Raw genomic sequence first — 21,253 nt, forward strand, 5'->3', positions numbered from 1 at the left:
GAGTCTAAGAGCGTGCTATAAGAATTGAATTCCATCTAATAACCATAATCTATGGAATCAATTTCCATCTCCCACCCCATGAATTTAAGATAGGCTTATATCTAAACTTTGGAAAGTTGTGGAATGCCACATTCCAACATAAATTAGCCTACTCCATTAAATAGATTCCAATTCCTTAGACCCAAACGGGGCCTTAGAGGAAACGCGAAACTCCGGCCGCGGCAGGGGCCCTTCCGCTCAAAATGCTCGCCGAGGCCGAGCGCACCCCCGAAGAGCACCAACCGGGCAACCGACGAGACGAGACAGGTTGCCGTCGACGGCAGTTTGCTCGACTGATCTGCCGCCCGGTTTGAAACTTGAAAGCCCCTTCCTCACAGGAGTTGCCCGACGGTGAATCGGTGATCTTCGGCCGGTGGCTGCGTGTCCGCTCCCGATCCTAACGCGCCTTGGAGTACGTCGCCATCGATGATAAAGGTGTGCCTATTTTTTTTTTATCCCGTCACTGCTTACGCTCAGGGATGCCGATGAATCGCCTATTTGGTGAAGCACCGATGGTGCAGAGCGCAGACGATGCCCATCCTCTGCGGTCGTACGTCTCTACGATGCGGACAAGCAGGTCCTCCGGCTCCACATCACTTTCGTTCCGTCTCTAGGCGGGCCTCCGATAGCAAACGATGAACCGAACACCGGCGGGGGACGGCGCGATCGACAAAGAGTAGTTAACCATAATTTTCATGCTCGTGCCCATCGTGTCCTCCACAAAAGACAATATGCTTGGCTCGTTGGGAACCCATGCGTAAAGTTTCGAGTATGCTGTATGTAGAGCCTACCTGCAATAACGATTCCCTTCTAAAAAAAACCCTATATAACGATTCAAATCACCTTACCGAAAAGGAAAAGGGTCACGGCGATTGGTGGAATGCTCCGGAGAGGCTAAAAAAGTCAAAGATCCGATCCCTTGCTGCTTGCTAGTGTGGCCCGTGGCCGGTCGTTGTCGCGGCCGGGGAGGGGACCAGAAACCCCGGCAAGACACTTGGCGCACGCGCACCAGCTAGTCGCAACGAAGGCCCCCGAACGCGCGAGCCACCGGTGCCCGACGCCCACGCCGAGCCGAGCCGACCTCGCCGGCCGCCGCCCTATATAGGCACACCACTCCCTCCTGCGCCCGCCACCACCGCTGCTTCCCTTCCCGTGCTGCGCCCCCCCTCTGCATTCCCCCAATCACTCAGTGTTGCGCGGGTGTGACAGAGCGTGTGGTGGCAGAGACAGACTGATAGAGAGAGAGTGAGGCGGCGATGGCGAGGCACTTCGTGCTCAACACCGGCGCCAAGATCCCCTCGGTCGGGCTCGGCACCTGGCAGTCCGACCCCGGCGTCGTCGGCAACGCCGTCTACGCCGCCGTCAAGGTCCGCAGGCACATTCGCTTCTGCCCCCATTTCTCCCCCCACGTGCTCCTTTATCCAGACAATTTTCCCCAATTTTATCCCTTCGTATAACCTCGTTTCATGATTTAGTGTTTTTTTTCTCTCCGAGGCCATCGAGAATACTATGTAACTGCTTTCGGTTCGTGCAGGCGGGGTACCGACACATCGATTGCGCCAGAGTTTACGGCAATGAAAAGGAGGTAACTGCTAGTACTAACTAGGTTCATCTAAAGCTTTGAATCACTCCTGCGTTGGCTTCCAATAGATTTACGTATTTGTGTGATGCTGCTGTTTGCGTACAACTTGCTATTTATTTTCGTGTGAATACTCTTGACACGTATATATGGATACATACAATGCAAGTTACGCAATTCGCAAGCCATTTTTTTTTATCCCAGCAACATATCGCTATACTGGGATTGTTTTTTATTTCTGTAAATCTATTACATCACTTACTTGGGCAGAGAATATCACTCTATGATATGGACTTTGAACCTATTTAGAAAGTAAGGTCCAATTTTAGAAGCTCAACGAACAAATTAGCAGGCATTTACAGCTCACAAGGAGCATTTACCCCTCCTATGTCCTATTATATATGCACTGTGTGCAAAGCTGTCTTGATTTTGGATAGCAGTTGGACTACCAGAAGCCTGATATCCATTTTGTACTATCCAGATTGGTTTGGCGCTGAAAAAGCTATTTGAAGAGGGTGTAGTGAAGCGCGAAGATCTGTTTATCACCTCTAAGCTATGGTAGGCTCAAATCTCTGGTGATATTCCTGTATTTATGTCTCTGCAGTTCAAGTTGAATATACAAATGCCTATTTGAAGTCTTTAACCATTCATGTCTTAACTGATTTCTGGATGGCTATGTTTTCAGGAATGATCATCATGCTCCCGAAGATGTGCCTGAGGCACTAAATGAAAGCCTGAATGATTTGCAGCTTGATTACTTGGATCTTTATCTTGTACGCATCTTTCTATTTGCAGTCATATTTCAGTATCTGATTTCCTCTATTCTGGTCTCTATATCATTAATATTTTGCTTTGAGGGCACTGATATCCCTACTTTTTTTATATTCAACTAAGAAAAATCTCCTCAACAAGCAAGGAACATCTGTCTGAACTACATTATACTTTAAAGTTAATCAGAATTCCCAGCAAAATTATATTATCCATGCCATTATATTTTGTGCTATTTCTATAGTTTATAATGTGGAAAGTGGAAATATGGTTTTCTCTGTCATATGTTGAATATGTCCTTTTCCCTAAGTTTTTCCATTCAGTTAGCCATATTTCATCCATGGATGTTTCTCCATCTTGTTTGGTGTGAATTTGTCTGCAGTTTAGTCACTGCTGCTGTTCGTTTTTGGCAACTTGAATACATTGCAGAAAATATGATATATGTTCAATGATTTGTCAGTTACGTTGTTCAACATTTTTTCTGGTATCTTCAGCTTAGAGCTAGATGATTACATGTTGGAACTGTTTATTGTGGCCTTTACGAATAAACTAAATCTCTGGCCATCTCTGTATTTTGTAGATCCATTGGCCATTTAGAGTGAAGAAGGGAACAAACATCAGCCCTGAAAACTTCATTACACCTGACATCCCTGCTACTTGGGCGGCAATGGAAAAGTTATATGATGCTGGCAAAGCTCACGCCATTGGTGTGAGTAACTTCTCATCAAAGAAATTGGGTGACTTGCTTGCTGTAGCTCGTGTACCTCCAGCTGTTGATCAGGTGGAGTGTCATCCTGGCTGGCAGCAAACTAAGCTCCATAACTTTTGTCAGACTACTGGTGTTCATCTTACTGTAAGTCTAATTGCCTCGTGTATTTTAATCTTACCTTGTGCATTTCCTTATCTCTAAAAGGGCTGGATTGCATTTGCGAAATATTTTTTTTATTTTTGATTTATTTATTCTGTATGTGTTTTGCAGGCTTACTCGCCACTAGGTTCACCTGGTACAACTTGGATGAATGGTAATGTCCTTAAAGAGCCAGTAATCATCTCAATAGCTGAGAAACTTGGGAAAACGCCTGCACAAGTGGCCCTGCGCTGGAACATTCAGATGGGTCACAGTGTATTACCAAAGAGCACGAATGAAGAAAGGATAAAGCAAAACCTTGATGTTTATGATTGGTCTATTCCAGATGATTTGCTTGCAAAGTTCTCTGAGATTAAGCAGGTATATATGCACTCAGTACCCACAACAATACTTTGATGAGGACAAAATTCCATTAATATATATTGATGATGATAAGTTGATATTTAAAATTACCATGTTATGTTTTTCTTAAAATCATATGATTTGACTATATCCTGATAAACAAATCCATGTGTATATCTCCTTTAGAGAGTCTGTTCACTTGGAGAATGCTAAATTTCTAGGGCTAAGTAGCATTTGTAGTTTTTTTTTGGCTTTCTTGGATCTTGGTAAACTGATGGTTCTGTGACAGGATCCTAGTAAGGGTGCCTGCTTCTTTTTTCCCTTGATAATGCCTGTGCAGAGAAACACATGCAGCTGCAATGTTTGCTATAAAATTTTAACTAAATTGTATTTCAGTGAGATGCTGTCCCCTCCCCTTTACGGTATGCACCCACAAATACCAGCTGAAAGTTTGGCATGCACCCACAGATCATCAACCCCATGACTGAGCTGCCCCTGATATTCTTTGCACACACAACCTTGGGCACTATTTCTTATTTGAAAATGCTGCCACAGTACATACTTTTGCTTCATGATTTGATTGGTAATAAGGTGGGGAAACATTTCCCTCTTAAGATTCTCAAAAAGAGAGAGAGAGAAGAAAAGATGTGTGATTTCAAGAATACTTGCTGTAAAATTTATAAAATGCATCTTTTATCAATGCTTGATTTTTGAATATTGTGAAGCCTGACTGACATGAAAGTGCTTGTTTGTGTTCAACTGTGTGCTACTATGTACTGACACCTAACAAGTCTGGATATAGTGCTGTTTTAATTACACTGTCAGTGTCAGTATTAGCTACCTTGGGTAGAACCAAGTCCACCATCATTGTCTAATGATCATATTTGCTTGCTACATAGGGCAATGCTATTTATTCTTCTATATTGATTCTGACAATTTGTCTATTGCTATTTATTCTGCTATATTTATTCTGACAATTTTATTTTGTGATCTTCAGGCTAGGCTGCTCAGAGGCAACTTCATTGTTGGCCCGCAGAGTGTTTACAAGACCCACGAGGAGCTCTGGGACGGTGAACTTTAGGAAGGATACGTTAGGGTCCGTTGGTTCATTTTTTATCTCTGGATTTGCTTGTCAGAAATGAAGGTTCAGTGCGCGAAAGCCCTGATTCTCCTGTATCACGAACTACGCTGTCGCTTTGGATCTTGGTTTTCTGGTAACCGTGACCGAAGCAGTTAATCTGCTGGCATAATTTGTCCTGTGCTACGTGCTAGTTTGTATCTGCCACTCGAAATTGCATCTACTTAATTTTTCTTTCTGAATTCGATTAACTTGCTAGCCTATGCCTTCGCAAAAAAAAAAAAAATGCTAGCCTATGCAAACAAATGAGTGAATGACCGTGCTGGTGCGGTGTTGCCTGCCCCGGTAGCGGTGCGAGGAGCAGCCGCTCTGTGAGCGCGTCTGCACTGCACGTGCAGTGACGAGGCGGAGAGCGAAGCCTCCTCGCGGCTGCGGTCCGGGTTCAGCCGGGGCGGGACTAGCAGCCTCATCGTCGAAGGCTGTCGTTCTCGAGTCTCCACTCTCCAGAATCGGTCCCGTTTACGGCGCATGCGACCTGTGCTCTTCCCGTTCGGCGTGATGAGCTCGTAGCAGTTTTCGTTCTGCACCCTCGTGATTTGTTCAGTGGCATTGCACACAGGTTAGATTCCGTCCGCAGCCCATATTGGCGTATACATACAGGCCAGGTGCGACTGACATGTGGGCCCCGCGGTTCCGGCATCTTCAGCTCGGGGTCTCCTTGGCCCGCGCGCTCCACTGACCGGGACACGTCAGTCCGTGTCAGATTCCGTCGCGTTGTCATGGGTGGTGGTCTTCACCCCTCCCTGTCAAGTGGTGGTGCCAACTTCCAAACGGTGCCCAGCTCGGCTCCCACCAGGCCACCACCGTCGCTCTCGGCGGCGGAGAGGAGAGAGGCGGAGAGAAAACAAGAGGAAGGAGATGGCCGCCTATTTCACGCTCAACACCGGGGCCCGCATCCCCTCGGTGGGGCTCGGCACCTACAAGGCCGGCCCCGGCGTCGTCGGCGACGCGATCGCCGCCGCCGTCAAGGTCTTATCTCCCTCCCAAACACTTTCTTGTTCCGAGCTTTACACCCGCTTTTGCTGTTCCGAGCTTGTTTTGCTCAGAAGCATGCTCTGCACGCGTGCTGCTTCAGAGCCCGGGCCTTGATTGTTGATTCTGCTTGCTTGCTCGTCATGGCAGGCCGGGTACCGGCACATCGACTGCGCGTCCCTGTACAACAACGAGAAGGAGGTAGCACTAATCTATCCCATAAATCGCGTGGCAAAGTGCCACCTCAATTTTACGAATTCCTGTGTCATTTTCTGTTGGTGCAAATCGGTAAACCTTTTTGTGTGCCTAGATTGGTGTTGCTCTGAAGAAAGTCTTCGCTGATGGCGTCGTCAAGCGAGAAGACCTGTTCGTCACCTCCAAGATATGGTATTGATTCTCTTGGAGTTACCACTGAAGCTCAGCTGCTCAGGGTATTGATTCCCATTTAGTCACTTGCTCCTGTCCATCAATCTCGTCACAACCGGAGAATCAAGCTTTGCAGGTGCAGCGATCTCGCACCCGAAGACGTTTCGCTGGCAATCGACAGCACTCTGAATGATTTGCAGCTGGATTATCTTGATCTGTACCTGGTAAATTGACTATTTACAGTACAACATTGGGCAAAAAAAAAAGGCTTGCCATTTCGTCTTGGTACTGACAGGTGACAACTTTGGGATCTCTGTAGATTCACTGGCCCTTTCAGATCAAGAAAGGCAGTGAAATCAGCCGTGAGAACTTCATCCAGTTCGACATGCCCAAGACCTGGCAAGCAATGGAGAAGCTGTACGATTTTGGCAAAGCTCGCGCGGTCGGCGTGAGCAATTTTACGACGAAGAAGTTGGCCGATTTGCTTGCTTTAGCCCGTGTTCCTCCCGCCGTTAATCAGGTGGAGTGCCACCCCGGCTGGCAACAAGCGAAACTCAGATCGTTCTGCCACTCCACTGGAGTTCATTTCTCTGTAAGTCAACATGATTTGAAGCTTTATACTTGGCATGTAAAGATTCTGGGCACCGTGCTCATGTTCTTTCTTCAGGCGTATGCGCCGCTGGGCAGGATGAAAGTCGTTGCAAATAACCCGGTGGTGACATCAATAGCCGAGAGCTTGGGGAAGACTCCGGCGCAAGTTGCTCTACGGTGGGGGATCCAACAGGGTCAGAGCGTGCTTCCTAAAAGTGCCAATGAGTCAAGGTTGAAGGAGAACATCGACCTGTTTGGTTGGTCTATTCCTGAGGAACTGTGTGCCAAGTTTTCTGAAATTGAACAGGTAAAGCCCCTTTTCAGTTGTTTAGCTGAGGTGCATAAAATGCATTTTCTTAACTCTACTTTTCATCAGTAAAATTTGGATATGTGCAAGTCTGCATATATAAGGTTTGTAACATAGAAGTACTTCAGTTTAATAGAACGCCATAACTAACACATAAGTATATGACTGCTTTGCTTACTGATTTTATATGAAAAATTGAGAATTGATAGAACTGCAACTGAAATATGTCTTCTTCATGGTGAACAGGTTAAGCAAATCAGAAACGATTCCTTCGTGCACCCTCAGGGTATGTACAAAACAATTGAGGAGCTCTGGGACGGTGAGATATGAATGAAAATCATCGCCGGTATGAAATCGAATCCGTGACCAGTGTAATACTGAAGCTCGACATTTCCAAAGCTTTCGACTCTGTGCGTTGGGACTACTTGCTAGACCTACTGCAACGCCGAGGATTTCCGCCAAGATGGAGAAGCTAGGTCACAACTTTACTAAGCACCGTCACATCCAAGGTCCTCCTGAATGGCACGTCGGGAGAGGACATCTAGCATGGCAGAGGCCTCCGATAAGGGGACCTGCTATCACCGCTTCTTTTCGTCCTAGCAATCGACCCTCTGCAAAAATTACTGCACCTTGCGACTAAAAATAGGGCTATGTTGAAACTAAGAGGTAAAAGTGCTCAGCTACGCCTATCTTTATACACGGACGACGCAGCAATTTTCATAAACCCGACAACAGCAAACGTGCGGAACATCAAAGACCTGCTGGACAGATTTGGCCGTGTCCCAGGCCTAAGCACTAACATTTAGAAAAGCTCGATGGCTCCCATCTGTTGCAACGGAATCAACCTAGATTTGATCCTAGCTCCCTTCCCGGCAGCCAAAACATCATTTCCAATCAAATACCTGGGCCTACCTCTCTCTCTTTGGGCAGACTGCAAAAAGTTCACTTCCAGACACTCTCCGACAAAGTGAGTGCAAGGTTAGCCAACTAGGCTGGCAAGCTGCTCACCCCTGCCAACTAGGCTGGCAAGCTGCTCACCCCAGTAGGTAGAACACTAGTCAGAGCGATCCTTTCTTCGCAGTCGATTTACTACATCTCCGCCCTGAATGCTCCAGCGTCAATACTAGAAGAAATTGACGGACAACAAAAGTGTTTCCTTTGGACCGGCACGGACCAGATCGCGGGAGGGAAGTGCAAGGTTGCATGGCGCACAGCATGCAAGCCAACTAAATTGGGTGGCCTAGGAATTCTACATCTAAAGAAGTTCGCAAGAGCCCTAAGACTACGCTGGCTATGGCACGAATGGAAAGAGCCGCGCAAACCATGAGTCGACATGCCAACACCGTGTAATGAGAGAGATAGAACTCTGTTCGCTTCAGCAACGACCATCACGTTAGGAGACGGGAAGAAGGCTAAATTCTGGGAGTCGGCTTGGCTGCAAGGGGAGGCATCGAAAAATATTGCGCCGGCGGTGTACGAAATATCAAAAAGAAAGAAAAGAATGGTCAAGGACGCATTAACAATAGACAGGTGGATATCAGACATTAACGTGGCTATCATTTCGTCACCCACACACCTATCAGAATTCACTTTACTCCCACACACCTATTAGAATTCACTTTACTCTGGGCTCGAACAAGATCAATTCAACTAAACCAAGGAACGCTAGACTCCATAACCTGGAATTTGACCAAGCACAGTGAGACACAACTACTTCGGCATACATGGCGCAGTTCCAATCTTCGACACCCTCCGACATGGAGTGCCTCATCTGGAGAACTTGTGCACCGCCCAAGTGTAAATTTTTCTCATGGCTGGTCTATCAAAATCGGCTATGGACAGAGGACCGACTGATAATTAGAGGTTGGTCCAACCAAAAAGTTTGCATGCTCTATCACTCGCACAACGAAACACTGCTACATCTCCTTACGCAATGCCGATATACTATACGAGTCCAGGATAAAATATTTGAGTGGACGGCTGCACACGTACCTGCTAGAGGGGATTGGTCTCAATTCCAAACCGTTGGCCAATGGTGGGCACATATAGCTGAAGGGATTACGATCTCTGATCATCCTAGTATCTTGGGAAGTTTGGAAGGAACGCAATACTAGAGTTTTCCAACGCAAGTTCTAAAGTCTGGAACAAATACTCGGCAAGATCAAGGAGGAGGTGCGATGTTGGATCTTGACCGGCGCAAAACATCTAGGCTCTATATGCCAATTGGGAGAGTGACCACTTTTCACTTTTCTTTCTTTGATACGACTGTACATATTTCAGTGATACCTTTTTTCCTATTTTTTATTGGCTTAGGCCTTGTAACTCTCTCTTTTATTAATTAATACAAGCCTACAGTTTCAAAAAAAAAATCCATGCCACGAAATAGGCACACTTTTGTCTTTGAAGGGAAAATAATAAAGAAGTAGGTATCATGCCGTCGTAGTGAAGTTCGTTCAAAAAGAAACGAGCATCGCGTGCATTTTGTTGCAATTTTTTGTTTGGCAGGATTAAGTGACGTCAGCATTGTTGCATGGTCCGCATGAGGATCCAGTGACGAGGCTAGGAATAAAGCATAGAACAGACAAATTTACAACACTACGAGTACTCTCCTTTTTCTTTCTGCTCTAGTGGCTAGTGCACGTTTTATCGATGGCTTTGATCGTAGCTTTTAGACAATGCAGTAGTGAATAGTCACATCCCGGTCTAGCCAAGTTTCTATTACATTATCTCAGCTGTTCAGCACATAGCTGATCACGGAGCTAGCTTTGGGCATAGCATAGCCCTTTTATTCCATAATAAACACAGTGATAACTGGTGAGAAAAGCATCGAGCGGCAACACTGATTTCTTCTCTGAAGCCGAAAGAGAAGGCAAGCTAGATAATCAGCATTTGCCGGCATTCAGATCACCACACCCCCAAGTTATGCAACAACAGTCGCAGGCGTGCAGCGGCGCTGGCAGAAGTTGGTGAGCAAGTCGGCGCACCGGTAGACGGGCGGTTCCTGGCTGATGCTGCTGCCGTCGGCAGTGTACCTGACGCATTTCCTGCACGCCGGGTGGCACCCGCGCTCCGAGAAGTCCATGCAATTGCACTGCGGCGGGTACATCAGGAGGCACAGGCCGCACTTGTCGCAGCACGGCCACGCCCTCGCGTTTGTGTCCATGGCGAACGCCGCGCCTCCTTCCTCCTCCTCGCTTCCTGCGGCAACCAGTTGAGCCAAAGTAACCGTGCGTCTCCCAGCTAATAACAAGTGGTTCTGAAAAATTGGGGGAGGAGTTCTCTCACCTTTGCAGAGTGGCAGAGTTGCGAGGACGGCGAGAACAGCCAGTGCGACGAGCAACACCTGAGGCCTACTCATGTTTGTTTCTCCTTGCAAGAACGAACAGGAACAGCCAGTGTGGCGAGTCTGTTGCTTGGATTTCCCTGCTACCGTCAGGCCATCTTGTAGGAGGGATGCCCGTCAGGCCGTCACAGCTGTGTGCTGCCCCGCTTGCTTGCGCACAGAGAAAGTGATGAGAAGGGAGCAAAATGACAAATAGTAAAAAAGTGGGTGCTTAGAAGAGGACGTATGACACGTCTAACAGTTGGCACGAGCAAGAGCAAGCACTACGGAACGATGGACCGCATCATCGTTCCTCATCCATCGACGGATCGACCTTTTTTTTCTCCCCAAGAACTATCTCCCCGCTGAGGCATTTCTCGGGTATAACGAAAATAACGACATCTTAGAGTAAGAATTGTAATGGCACGCTTCAAATATTGCAAATAGGCTGCCTGGCCAAATGTTACATTAAATCATTTCAGCACATAGCTTTGAGCATACCACAGCCCATTATTCCAGAAACACAGTTTACAGTAAGGAACGACGAGCAATCATCACTTTTATTTCCCCTCTGGTCTCTGCATCTTGAGCAAGTATTCAGCCGACCGCCCAAGTACTATGCACCAGCTGCTGCAGGCGTGCAGAAGTTGGTGATGACTCCAAATCATGCGGCCGGCGTGCAGCGGCGAGTTGGTGATCATGTCGGCGCAACGGAAGACCTCGCTGCCGTCGTCATCGCTGGACTCCTGCACGCCGAGTGGCACCCGCGGGGCGACGAGTCCGCGCACCGGCACCTGGGCGGGAAGGACCTGGTGCGCACGCTGCAGGTGTCGCAGCACGGCCACGCGCTCCCCCATCCCGTTCCCAATTCACTATGTGCATAAACGATACTTCCGGCACCATGCGTATTGCTTATCCGGCTCATAAGAAATCTAATCAGATGCATTTTGTTAAAAAAAATACATTATTGCTTGACGACAATGGTAGCTGGTTGCAGGCTTGCAGCTTTGCTCTCAGTACAACCTTTGGCTTTTCGCGTGGGGGGTCACGACCCAAAAGTTACGGTGACTGTAATGCCAATCAGATTAGTACAAATGCATCTCCTTTCACCTTGCATTGAGAAGTATTTCCATATCTGAGAAACTAATGCATCTCTAGTAATCTCTCTCGTCGTTGCGTCTTGCACTTTGCACTTGCACGGGCTCTCATCAAGTCCTCAAGGTGCCGTGAAAACTTGCACTGAACCTCTCTGGTCTGATGGTTTGGGCAAAAACTATAGTTGCACAGCCCACCCAACTCCTTCGATAAAAACGAGCCATACAGGAAAGCCCAAGTTACCCGGCCCAACTCTTACGTGTATTTATGATCCCTTTTGTAGTGCGCATCGCTTTTTCAAAAATTACGGTTTGGTATAAATAAATGCGAGCCGGCTTACATCCAGCATCTGAATATTGTCAAAAAGGTACTTAGATTGAACCAAATCAAGCTGCCAATAACATACTCACTAGTCACTATAAAGAAAATCAACACCAATACTACCAAAAAAATCAATACCAATAACAAAGTCACCATAAAGAAGATGCTCGAGGCGCATTTTTCACATCCTTGTTCAGTATCTTTCCTTGTTCGCTCCAGAATAGCTTTACACAACCTTTACACATACTTTCTCCCAAACTTTCGAAACGAGATAAGCTAAAACTACGGTGGAAACTGGACACTGAGATATATCTCCATGACTCCATCCAATGATATCTACAGAGTTGCAATCCGACGAGAAGCAAGGAGGAGGTATCCTGGCGAATTCTCCCGCAAGAAAAAGGCCCAGAGAGTACATTTCAAAAAGAAAAAGAAAAAGGCCCAGAGAGCAGCACTGACAGTTTTGACACTTGCACTATCCTTTTATGAAAAGCCTGCACCGAAGGAACAAAAAAAAGAAGCCCAAGATTAGTACACAGGCTAATGCAGGGTGCTCCCACATCATATACAACAGTCAACCATCCCAGGGTGCCCACCAATAGACAACAGGCATATCTGCTATGATGCGCTCACATAACACGTTGCAGCATTCTAAAACATGCAGCGGTCTCCAAGCTAATATTCAGGAAGGCACTCACATGGAACAAACAAAGAAGACAATCACAGCTCGCTGTAATTCCGCCATACTGCTCGAAATTCCTCCCTGAATGTGTTCAAACGTGCTTTCAGATTAGGTGTTCTGAAGCTGGCATGAAGCAAGGTTGCTGCAAGGCAGAAAATCAGCTGTCAGGCACATCGTGGTGTATACAATTTACTTCAAAATTCTAAACATCTAGTTGGGCTTACCAAGCAGACCAATAAGTAGGGCCCACAAAACCGTGAGGAGGCTGCATGAAGTCAACCAGAGCATGCAGCTAACTGAAACATGCAGTTGATATTTGATTTTTTCTTGTCTGTCGTGACTGAAATTTTTCTAATCTAGGGTGAAGAATGGTAGGTATGGAGGAAGCTGTGCCTGTGCTACCAACCTGCGGAAAACAACAGGACAAGGACCCACCGAGGTCGACCACAGATATGAATTGATCTTCTTTTACTTGGTCGGCCTCGGATGACAGGCCTGAAATTGTCATTTCTAGCATTAGCATATCTTCCAGAGATTCAGGACAAAACAAGAATATCAAAGAGTTATTGGAGGGGGGAAAACAAGATCCTCACGTTGTGGGTGGCCTCATCTTTGCAGCTAAGTGTGGTGAAAATTGTCTGACACTCCTTGTGACTTTCTCATTGAAAGTAACCGCAAAACTGCAATCTCAGACATGAGAATTATCATTGTTCTCAGTGATGAGAGCATTCTATATGGAGGGGAAAATAAATAATTTATAACAGAAAAAACACAATTGGACAAAACGAGGGAGCTGTCGGTTAATAACAATGAGCACTTTATAGGAAGTAAATGTTACGGATAACCTAATCCTATTTCGTCTGTCAATAATAAAAGATGCTTAATAGATTCAAAAGGAAAGACGTTGATAACACTTATGCTCTTTTTAGTTGGAATGGAAGGGAATGAACAGAAGTACTCATTAATCACTAAAAACAGAAGTACTTATAAGTGAAGAGAAGAGAACCACGAACGCTGTACCAGCATATCAATAAACTAAACAGTTCTGTTAAGTAAAACAAAATGGTGTAATAATTAATCCAGACCATCAGAGGCTCTAGCTATCTAAAGTTATTAAGTGTGCAGTAGAATCAAAGCCATATTCAACAATTATAGTATCATGATCATTGGAGAATGAAGCTGTATGAAAGTTTGTATTTGAACCAGGAATCCGGTACCAAAAGAGTGAAAGTTATCAGAAAATAACTGTGATGTATCTCAAGCATATCGTAATAAGATCAGCTCAAATAAGCTAACACACTCCCTTAACATCTGATTCAATCACAGAGGCAGAGTTTGTAGTATATTTAAGCCTACTGGAAAAAAGAAACTATGAGAAATGCCCAAGGCTCCAAGCAGTACCCCTTCTCAAAATCTAATGCACGGTTTGAGCCGGTGTGGGCTCTAACGCCACATTTTGACGGTTGACATCCCATATATTACAATGTTTGTGACTGTGAAATTGATATCATATGAAAGTGCTTTCAAATATGAATCTAATGATATCAAATTTGTATAGTATAATCTGTAAACTCAAAGGCTAAGTGTCAATCAAAGATTGAAAAGTTCAAACATTGGATTGAGTGCGCACCTTACAAAAAGAAGAGGGAGTATTTCACAGCAAAAGATACATAGGAGTGTAATTAATGACTGTCGCGCGGAGTAATTTTATTTGTGAGAATATGGAGAAAGAAAAAACAGCCCTTCATTCAATTTTAGCATATGATATATAATGCAAAACAAACAAACTGTAGTATTTCAATCATGCTACAAAGATGCGTCACTGATTCTACTTAAAATGTTGCATTTTTTTAACTTTCTTTTTAACTCTGAAAAAAAAGAGCAAGAAGATTACAGATTTGTATATTCAAATTATTGTTTCAAGAATGTGAATTTGATGTTTTCCTTTTCAACACAATACTAAACCTCGCATGGGAATACAGAGACCAAAGCCATAAAGTCACCGGAAGCTAACTACATGGCAATTATGCACTTAAATTTGTAATACAAGCTCACCTTAACTTAAATATTCAGTTGAAAGTGGTTTGCTAAGCATGAAAATGCTTTCCAGACTTTCAGATCATGGGGAGAATAGTGTATAGAATTAAGAACACTCCATGAACCATATTGTAAGCATAATATGAACATTTCAGCGCAAGTTAAAATCACCTGTCATTGAGAAATGCAATGCTGACGCCAGTTGCTAAAGCTGCAAGGATTGCAAGTGGCTTCCTAAGAAAGCCCATTCCTGCAGATGCAAGACGCAGTCATGCAGGAGGAATAAAAAACAAAATCCAAGCTAAATAGCAGAGGAAGAGCAATTCTGCCACACATAGGTGTTGTTACCTACCAAGAATGAACATCACCAAGATGAAGTAGTTCGTCCGGTAGCTGTAAAGGAGCAAAACAGATGGAAAGGAGACTTGATAAGATATAAATGGAATGGTAAAAATATGGTATACTAGTACAAATCAGTTCATAATTTAAACTAGCTTGCCAAATTCCTAAGCTTCCCCCATGTATCTTGACGCTTAGGAACGCCTTCTACTCATCCATCAATATAATCAAAGTATATATCACAGTCACACATTCCTCAATCATAAGCTACCACTTGAGAACAAGCTTTCAGAGAAAACATTTTAGCCAGATAGTAAAAAATTTCGAAGCCTATCGTTGCGATAAATATCAAATATCTTATGGCAAGTAGTTTAAGGCTCTTCTAAGTACCAAACTCAAATCTCAAGCAGACAAGCACCGTACCACACTATAATGACGTTTAGATTCAACATGTTAAACTCCAAAGTAGCTAGTACTCGTTCGAAAGCAGATCAGTGACAACCATCAATCATATATGTAACCTCTCTCCACTAGTTGCTGCACCATTCCGTATGAACTAACGAGAGTTGATAGCTCATCGTCGGTCCTGACCCAGCAAGGTCCACTTGAATACGCAACCCCACTCTAAACCACCCAAACTTTCATGAGATGAACCAATCTACCTCGCCGATTCTTCGATTGGTGATAAGATAAGCATCAAGCCATACAAGTGGGGAGATTCGGGTGGCGGATCGTACTAGTAGAGGTTGCATTTGAGGCGGCTGGTCCACTTGGAGTAGGATCGGGGGGCGGTGAAGCGGGAGAAGAACTCAGAGACAGGGCGCGGCGGCGTCGACCAGTCCACCTCCCGCAGCGCGTCCACCAGGTCCTCCGCCGTCACAGAGCTCCAATCCATCGCTTCCGCTGCCGCCGCCGCCGCCGCCTACGAGGTCGCCGTCGACTCCGGAGTCCAGCGGGGAGACGGCGACAGTTCTAGATGGTTCGATGTGAACTGGGAACGGTGGGCCCGTGCCGTTCGGCCTTCGGCGACTCGGCTTCGGACCGAAGCCCTGTGATGACGAGAAGTCGAAAACTACACACGACTGCACAAATTTACGGCCTTCCAATTGAGGATCAGCGGTTGAGATCGAGGGTGCTTCAGGCCCTGGTAGGAACTTGCTACTTGATATCTTCCATTCTTCCTATACGCTGAGCATTTCATCAAAATTGAATTCGAAAAAAGCAGGGACACTTCACATGGATTGGGTTTGCAAGGACTTCTTTTAAGAATACGATGATCATCTCATAAAAATGGCCGAAAAGCAAGGGCGAAGCCAGAAGATTTAAGTACCGGTGTCAGGGTAGAGTAATCTTATTTTTCTTTGGGGTCATTTCATATAAACAACGGTGATCAAAGGGCATTCGCAGGTAGTCATCGCGGTCGCCGGACCCCGATGGATGGCTGCAGCTCCGCCCCTGTCGGAAAGAGAGACGAACGAGAACGAGAGAACAGAAGACTACAGAAGACTAGAACTAACGCAAAACCCTGGATCAAAAGGAAGACACCAAGAAACTCAAGCGTTAGCTAAATAGGTTCAAGTACTCCAGGTGCACTCCAAAAAAAAAAATTTAATGTAACTGGTATCATTGATCCACTCAGGTCTATATGTTCTTGTATTTTGCGTTACCAATCCTGGATGGAAAAAACAAATCTAGACACGGCTCATCTCTATGTAACACTAGATGGTAGCAACATTGATGGATCTAATGCGTCAATGGGTATCGACAAAACATTACTAAGCGTGCTTTAGCTCTTGAGCTATTGGCTAAGTTGAGCTTGAACCAATACCATGGTCCATGGCTATTCAAGTTTGTATTGTTGGTACTGCGTATCATAAAGTCGTAAAATTGTACGCTTCAATATTTATGACCCTTGCCTTATACTAACGTGAATGGAATACGGCTAGTCAATGAAATATTTTAGATCCTAACAGTGAGTTTTACATGTTATGTTTTTTAGAGAGGGTGCTGTTTATACCATTTCCGAGACTTTTGTAGGAAAAACACTATGCCAACTCTTTTTCTATGATATAAGCGTGCTTTACGCTTCTGCTTTCATACCTAAACTTATTATTCCCACAGTTGCAACAAAGAAAACACCAACCTGTACGCTGGTAAGACAACCAGACCTAAAAGAATATTAGAACAGAAAAAATGAACATGAAAGTTAAGACAACCAGATCTTTCGGTCAAACAAAAAAAAACAACCAGACTAAAAGAAACATTATTATAGAAAAGACTAAAATTATAGAAAAATGAAAAACAACTTTGTCTGAGCCCAGGTTCGAACTGGGGACCTTTAGTGTGTGAGACTAACGTGATAACCAACTACACCACCCAGACAATTGTGTTATGCAAGCTTCATTGTAGGTATATAAAAAAATGTTATAAAGAGGCAATCCAAACTACACCACCCAGATGATTCTCTTTGGATCTTGGTTGTGGTCCCTACACTACCGTATATGCTCTGAGCGTAGATCACGGGTGAAAAGTTCGTGCTAGCTCCCAAAATCCACTTGTCATCACCAATGCGCGAGGAACCTTTCCCTTCCCGCATAATCAGGCGGCGCTTGATCCCGCCGAATCCCGCGAGGCAACGTGGTGCGCGCATGTGCACACAGCTCTGACGCCCTGAAGACTCCTGCAGGTGGAGACAACAGAAGAGGACCTGAGCTAGACCACCAGATTTGCAGGCTGATCGCCGCCATGTTAGGCTCCTTGATTATTTTATTTATCTTTGAGTGCTGCACTAATCTGATCTTTCCTCCCATGATTAGTGGAGTGCAAAGTAGTTTAACCACTGGTGGTTGCCGTATGTCAATTTGGCTTTCTCCTCTCTTTCCTTTTGCTTGCGGTGTACTTGGCAAATAACAGGTCATGTATTTGTTGGGACTCAGGATGTACAGTAAAGCCACATGACGTGTTTTTTTGTTGGGACTCAAACGCAATCATTAGCTCGTTTGCCGTGTGCTAGTTGGATCTCGCCTCCGTTATTCCTTGACACCCTGTACAAAGCCAGCTTAATATGATCTTGAGCCGTTACTAGATATCACAATTCACAAGCAGAAGGTTACTACTCGAATAAAATATTTACATTTCCATATTGTAAATGTAAAGGACGTACACGTTTATTTGGGGACATGAATTTTTCCCATAGCCTTGTAATTGCACATCTATCATGGCCTGGATTAAACATGAGTAGGTGAGTAGGTGAGGATAAGATGGCCATTACAAACCATGCGGTCACAAGAGCATGCAAAATTCGTATCCGCATTTGTTTCTACTGATGTTTCTCTCCTATTTTTTTTAAAGTCCCGTTACAAGAAAATCAAACACTCTTACTAAAAGGTAACATTAATGCATTGATTTTTCTCACCTACTCCTGATTCTCTCACCTACCCATAGTTCATCCAGCCGTTGTCACAAAGGCATGCGTATAATCCATGTTCGTTAGACCATACTATCACATGCGCATAGGAAAAATCCATGTCTGTGTTTATGGCTATTGGTGTTTCTTAGCTGTCTTTAAAAGACTAGCGACAAGAAAATCAAATACTTCTGCTTAAAAGCAATTCTCACATATCCATGATTCATCCAACCATTGGTTTGAAAGTAGATGACTGTTTTTCACCTACCACGATTCTCCCACCTACCCATGATTCATCCAACCATTGGTTTCGAAATAAGTGGCCATGATAGACCATTCCATCACAAGAGCATGGGAAAAATCCATGTCCTCATTTATTTCTGTTGGCATTTTCTATGTTGTTCTTAAAAGACTAGCTACAAGAAAATCAAATACCTCTAGTGGTTAGAGCACCAAAGTAGCACCTAGCAGGCTCAGGTTCGGCTCCCGTAAGAGCAAATTAAATGGGACTGGAATAAAAAATAAAAAAAATAGGTAGGGGCTTCCCCTGCTGACTTCGGTCAAAAAAAACCTCTACTTAATAGCAACATTGATGCATTGATTTTCTCACCCATCCCTGATTCTCCCACATACCCATAATTCATCCTACCGTTGATTTGAAAATAGATGATCGTGATAGCAGTCATTGATTTTCTCACCTACCCATGTTCATCCAAACGTTGATTTGAAAATAGATGGTCATGATAGACCATGAGGTCATAACTCATAAGGGCATGCCTCCTCATAAGGGCATGGGAGGCATGGGAAGAATTCATTTCTATATTTATTTTTGTTAGTGTTTGTCCGTCGTTCTTAAAATACTAGCTATAAGAAATTCAAATACTTCTACTTTTTTTGGCGAATCAAATACTTCTACTTGAAAGAAACATTGATTGTTTACATCTCATGGACTACATTGAGCAACATCTCAAATCCAAAAACACACACAAAAAAATTTCTACAATCCGAAGGTTTGATAGCAGCAGTGCAATAACATCTGTCATCTTAGAATTTTCTAGCTAGTGCTCCATCTTTGATATTGCTCACAATTGGTGAGACATGTTAGCATGAATATCTATTTTGAATAAGGCCATAATGGTTTCACCTAATTCTTTGAAGAGAACTTATTGGACTAGTATTCGTATCGGGTGGGTCAATAATTGTAAAGTTCATATGCATCAAATTTCCACTAGCCAATCAAGTATTGCCTCTCCCATAGGAGTTATATGTTGTTGTATATATGCATTTGGTTGAGTAGACATACTCCATTTCAAATCTATGGACACATTATGATGTGCAGTATATATTTAAAGTAGGACGCACGATATGTGTGTGGAAATGTACCATGAAACCTACTCAATTCGATCAACTTCTTTCCATTCACAACTCATATCTTCTCCAGCAGGCAAAAGTTTCTGCCATCAAACTCATTATGTTTATTATATAATACATTGTGTGATTGACATTCATCTTTTCTAAGCATGAAACCAACTCTAATATAAACACCAAATAAAAATGCACATTTCCATAAGTTTGAATTCGGAATAAGAGGGAGAACAAGAAGGGAAGAAATAAATGTTTAAGACAAAGCATTGGTTTCCATCTTTCCATTTTAACACGTGGTTGTGTGGCACATATGATTGACTAAGATATAATATGTATGGGTGATTGTTCATTCCCTAACTTTATTTTGAATTTCTAGACACATTGTGAGGCCATTATTGCCCTAACTTCACTTTGAAATTTTTAGACACATTGTGAGGCCATTATTGCCCTAACTTCACTTTGAAATTTTTAGACACATTGTGAGGCCATTATTTACTAGAGCAGCACGTATGGTTGGTTGAACTAACATGGATTTTTCTCTTTTGGCTTATTGTACAAAAATTTTATTAGATTTTCAACCCTATTTCCTTTATTCCCCTTACTACCTCAATAATGGTAGCACGACTGACCCAACAATTGGCCAAATTGAGAAACACGCCTTCTCCTCCTCCTTCTACCATCAGCGCGTCACCCATCCCAAGCACCTCACTACCGCTTCTAGATCTCTATTGCCAGTTGGGCTAGCTAACCTTCCTCTGCCACTGCTAGTGAGATACTTTAATTTTCCTTCCCTATTACTGCCATCCATGTGAGCTCTTTTTTCTCTCGTGGTTTTCTTCTCCCACTCCCCCCTCCTCTGCCCATCTCCTCCACCTTAAAAGAATCCCGTGCGACGAATTCGCCACCACCACCATTCCCTCGATAACAAATACGAAATGCAACTCCTGTTCGCCAGCTTTTCCCATACGGACATGCCCCACCGCTACGGCAGCCAACACCCCACCGCCTCACCAACCCACCCTCCACCATCAAGCCCACGATTTCCCGACCTTCCCTTGACATTTGGAGGCTAGCAGAACCTCAAAGATCCAAACTTGAACCCAAAACCCTAATTTTATCAAAGTTTATGGAGCTCATCGGAGTTCATGCGGTGCTCATCGGAGAAGAAAGCCTGCACAGATCTCCGCACACAATCCTGAGGTTAGTTATTCAACTTATGTCGATTGCTTATTGTACCAAAAGCTTGTCAGAACTTCAACCCTCGTTTGGAGATCCAGTGGCCTATTTCCTATTTCTACCTCAATGATGCATACATGCAACCCAACAATCAGCCAAACTAAGCACGTCGTCCAACGCCACCGCCTCCTCTAGCCATAATCGTGTCACGCATCCTAGGCACCTCGTCATCGCTTCTTCTATAGCCGGTCAGGCTTGCTGACCTTCCTTCGCTATTGCTAGTGAGATCTTTTGGTCTTCCTCTCCCACCATTGCCTCATTGTTTTCATTTTCCGCTCCGTTGCCCTTGCTCTGCCCATCTCCTTTGCCTCCGGCGGCTCCTATGTGCCAAATCCGCTACCACCATCCTTCCCTTGCTAACTAGCATTGCCCCATCACTATGGTGAGCGACGCTCCCGCCGCCTCACCATCCCGCCCCCACCCGCCTCCATCATCAAGCTCGCAATCTCCTCAGCCTTCCCTTTGCATCCAAAGACAAAC

At 44.5% G+C, this 21,253-nt stretch overlaps 3 protein-coding genes, 1 long non-coding RNA gene and 1 other non-coding gene across 5 annotated transcripts; 3 read left to right on the forward strand and 2 right to left on the reverse strand.

The window, feature by feature from the left end:
- The first annotated feature begins 1,058 nt into the window (after window positions 1-1,058).
- On the forward strand, window positions 1,059-4,925 carry LOC117856060 (aldo-keto reductase family 4 member C10). The gene is made up of 7 exons (XM_034738483.2): window positions 1,059-1,406; window positions 1,574-1,624; window positions 2,100-2,176; window positions 2,304-2,391; window positions 2,967-3,239; window positions 3,366-3,614; window positions 4,594-4,925. Exons 1-7 carry the CDS (start codon window positions 1,296-1,298, stop codon window positions 4,675-4,677), a joined length of 933 nt encoding a protein of 310 aa, XP_034594374.1. The 5' UTR covers window positions 1,059-1,295; the 3' UTR covers window positions 4,678-4,925.
- Window positions 4,926-5,492: 567 nt separating this feature from the next.
- Window positions 5,493-7,633, forward strand: LOC117856062 (NADPH-dependent aldo-keto reductase, chloroplastic). Its single transcript, XM_034738485.2, has 7 exons — window positions 5,493-5,703; window positions 5,857-5,907; window positions 6,017-6,093; window positions 6,209-6,296; window positions 6,392-6,664; window positions 6,740-6,970; window positions 7,217-7,633. The coding sequence occupies exons 1-7, from the start codon at window positions 5,593-5,595 to the stop codon at window positions 7,298-7,300; spliced, it is 915 nt and encodes a 304-aa protein (XP_034594376.1). The 5' UTR covers window positions 5,493-5,592; the 3' UTR covers window positions 7,301-7,633.
- A 4,230-nt stretch (window positions 7,634-11,863) lies between these two features.
- On the reverse strand, window positions 11,864-15,661 carry LOC117856061 (PRA1 family protein A1). The gene is made up of 8 exons (XM_034738484.2): window positions 15,504-15,661; window positions 14,780-14,820; window positions 14,599-14,677; window positions 12,984-13,070; window positions 12,797-12,885; window positions 12,615-12,686; window positions 12,407-12,532; window positions 11,864-12,202 (listed from the first exon to the last, which is right to left on the reverse strand). The coding sequence occupies exons 1-7, from the start codon at window positions 15,659-15,661 to the stop codon at window positions 12,429-12,431; spliced, it is 630 nt and encodes a 209-aa protein (XP_034594375.1). The 3' UTR covers window positions 11,864-12,202; window positions 12,407-12,428.
- Window positions 15,662-15,772: 111 nt separating this feature from the next.
- On the forward strand, window positions 15,773-16,575 carry LOC117856064 (uncharacterized). Its single transcript, XR_004640607.2, has 2 exons — window positions 15,773-15,913; window positions 15,992-16,575. It is a non-coding gene; the product is annotated as an uncharacterized lncRNA (long non-coding RNA).
- Window positions 16,576-17,074: 499 nt separating this feature from the next.
- On the reverse strand, window positions 17,075-17,148 carry TRNAV-CAC (transfer RNA valine (anticodon CAC)). The gene has a single exon. It is a non-coding gene; the product is annotated as a tRNA-Val (tRNA).
- Window positions 17,149-21,253: the final 4,105 nt, after the last annotated feature.

This window comes from Setaria viridis, chromosome 5 (assembly GCF_005286985.2).
Source record: "Setaria viridis chromosome 5, Setaria_viridis_v4.0, whole genome shotgun sequence".
NCBI lineage: Eukaryota > Viridiplantae > Streptophyta > Magnoliopsida > Poales > Poaceae > Setaria > Setaria viridis.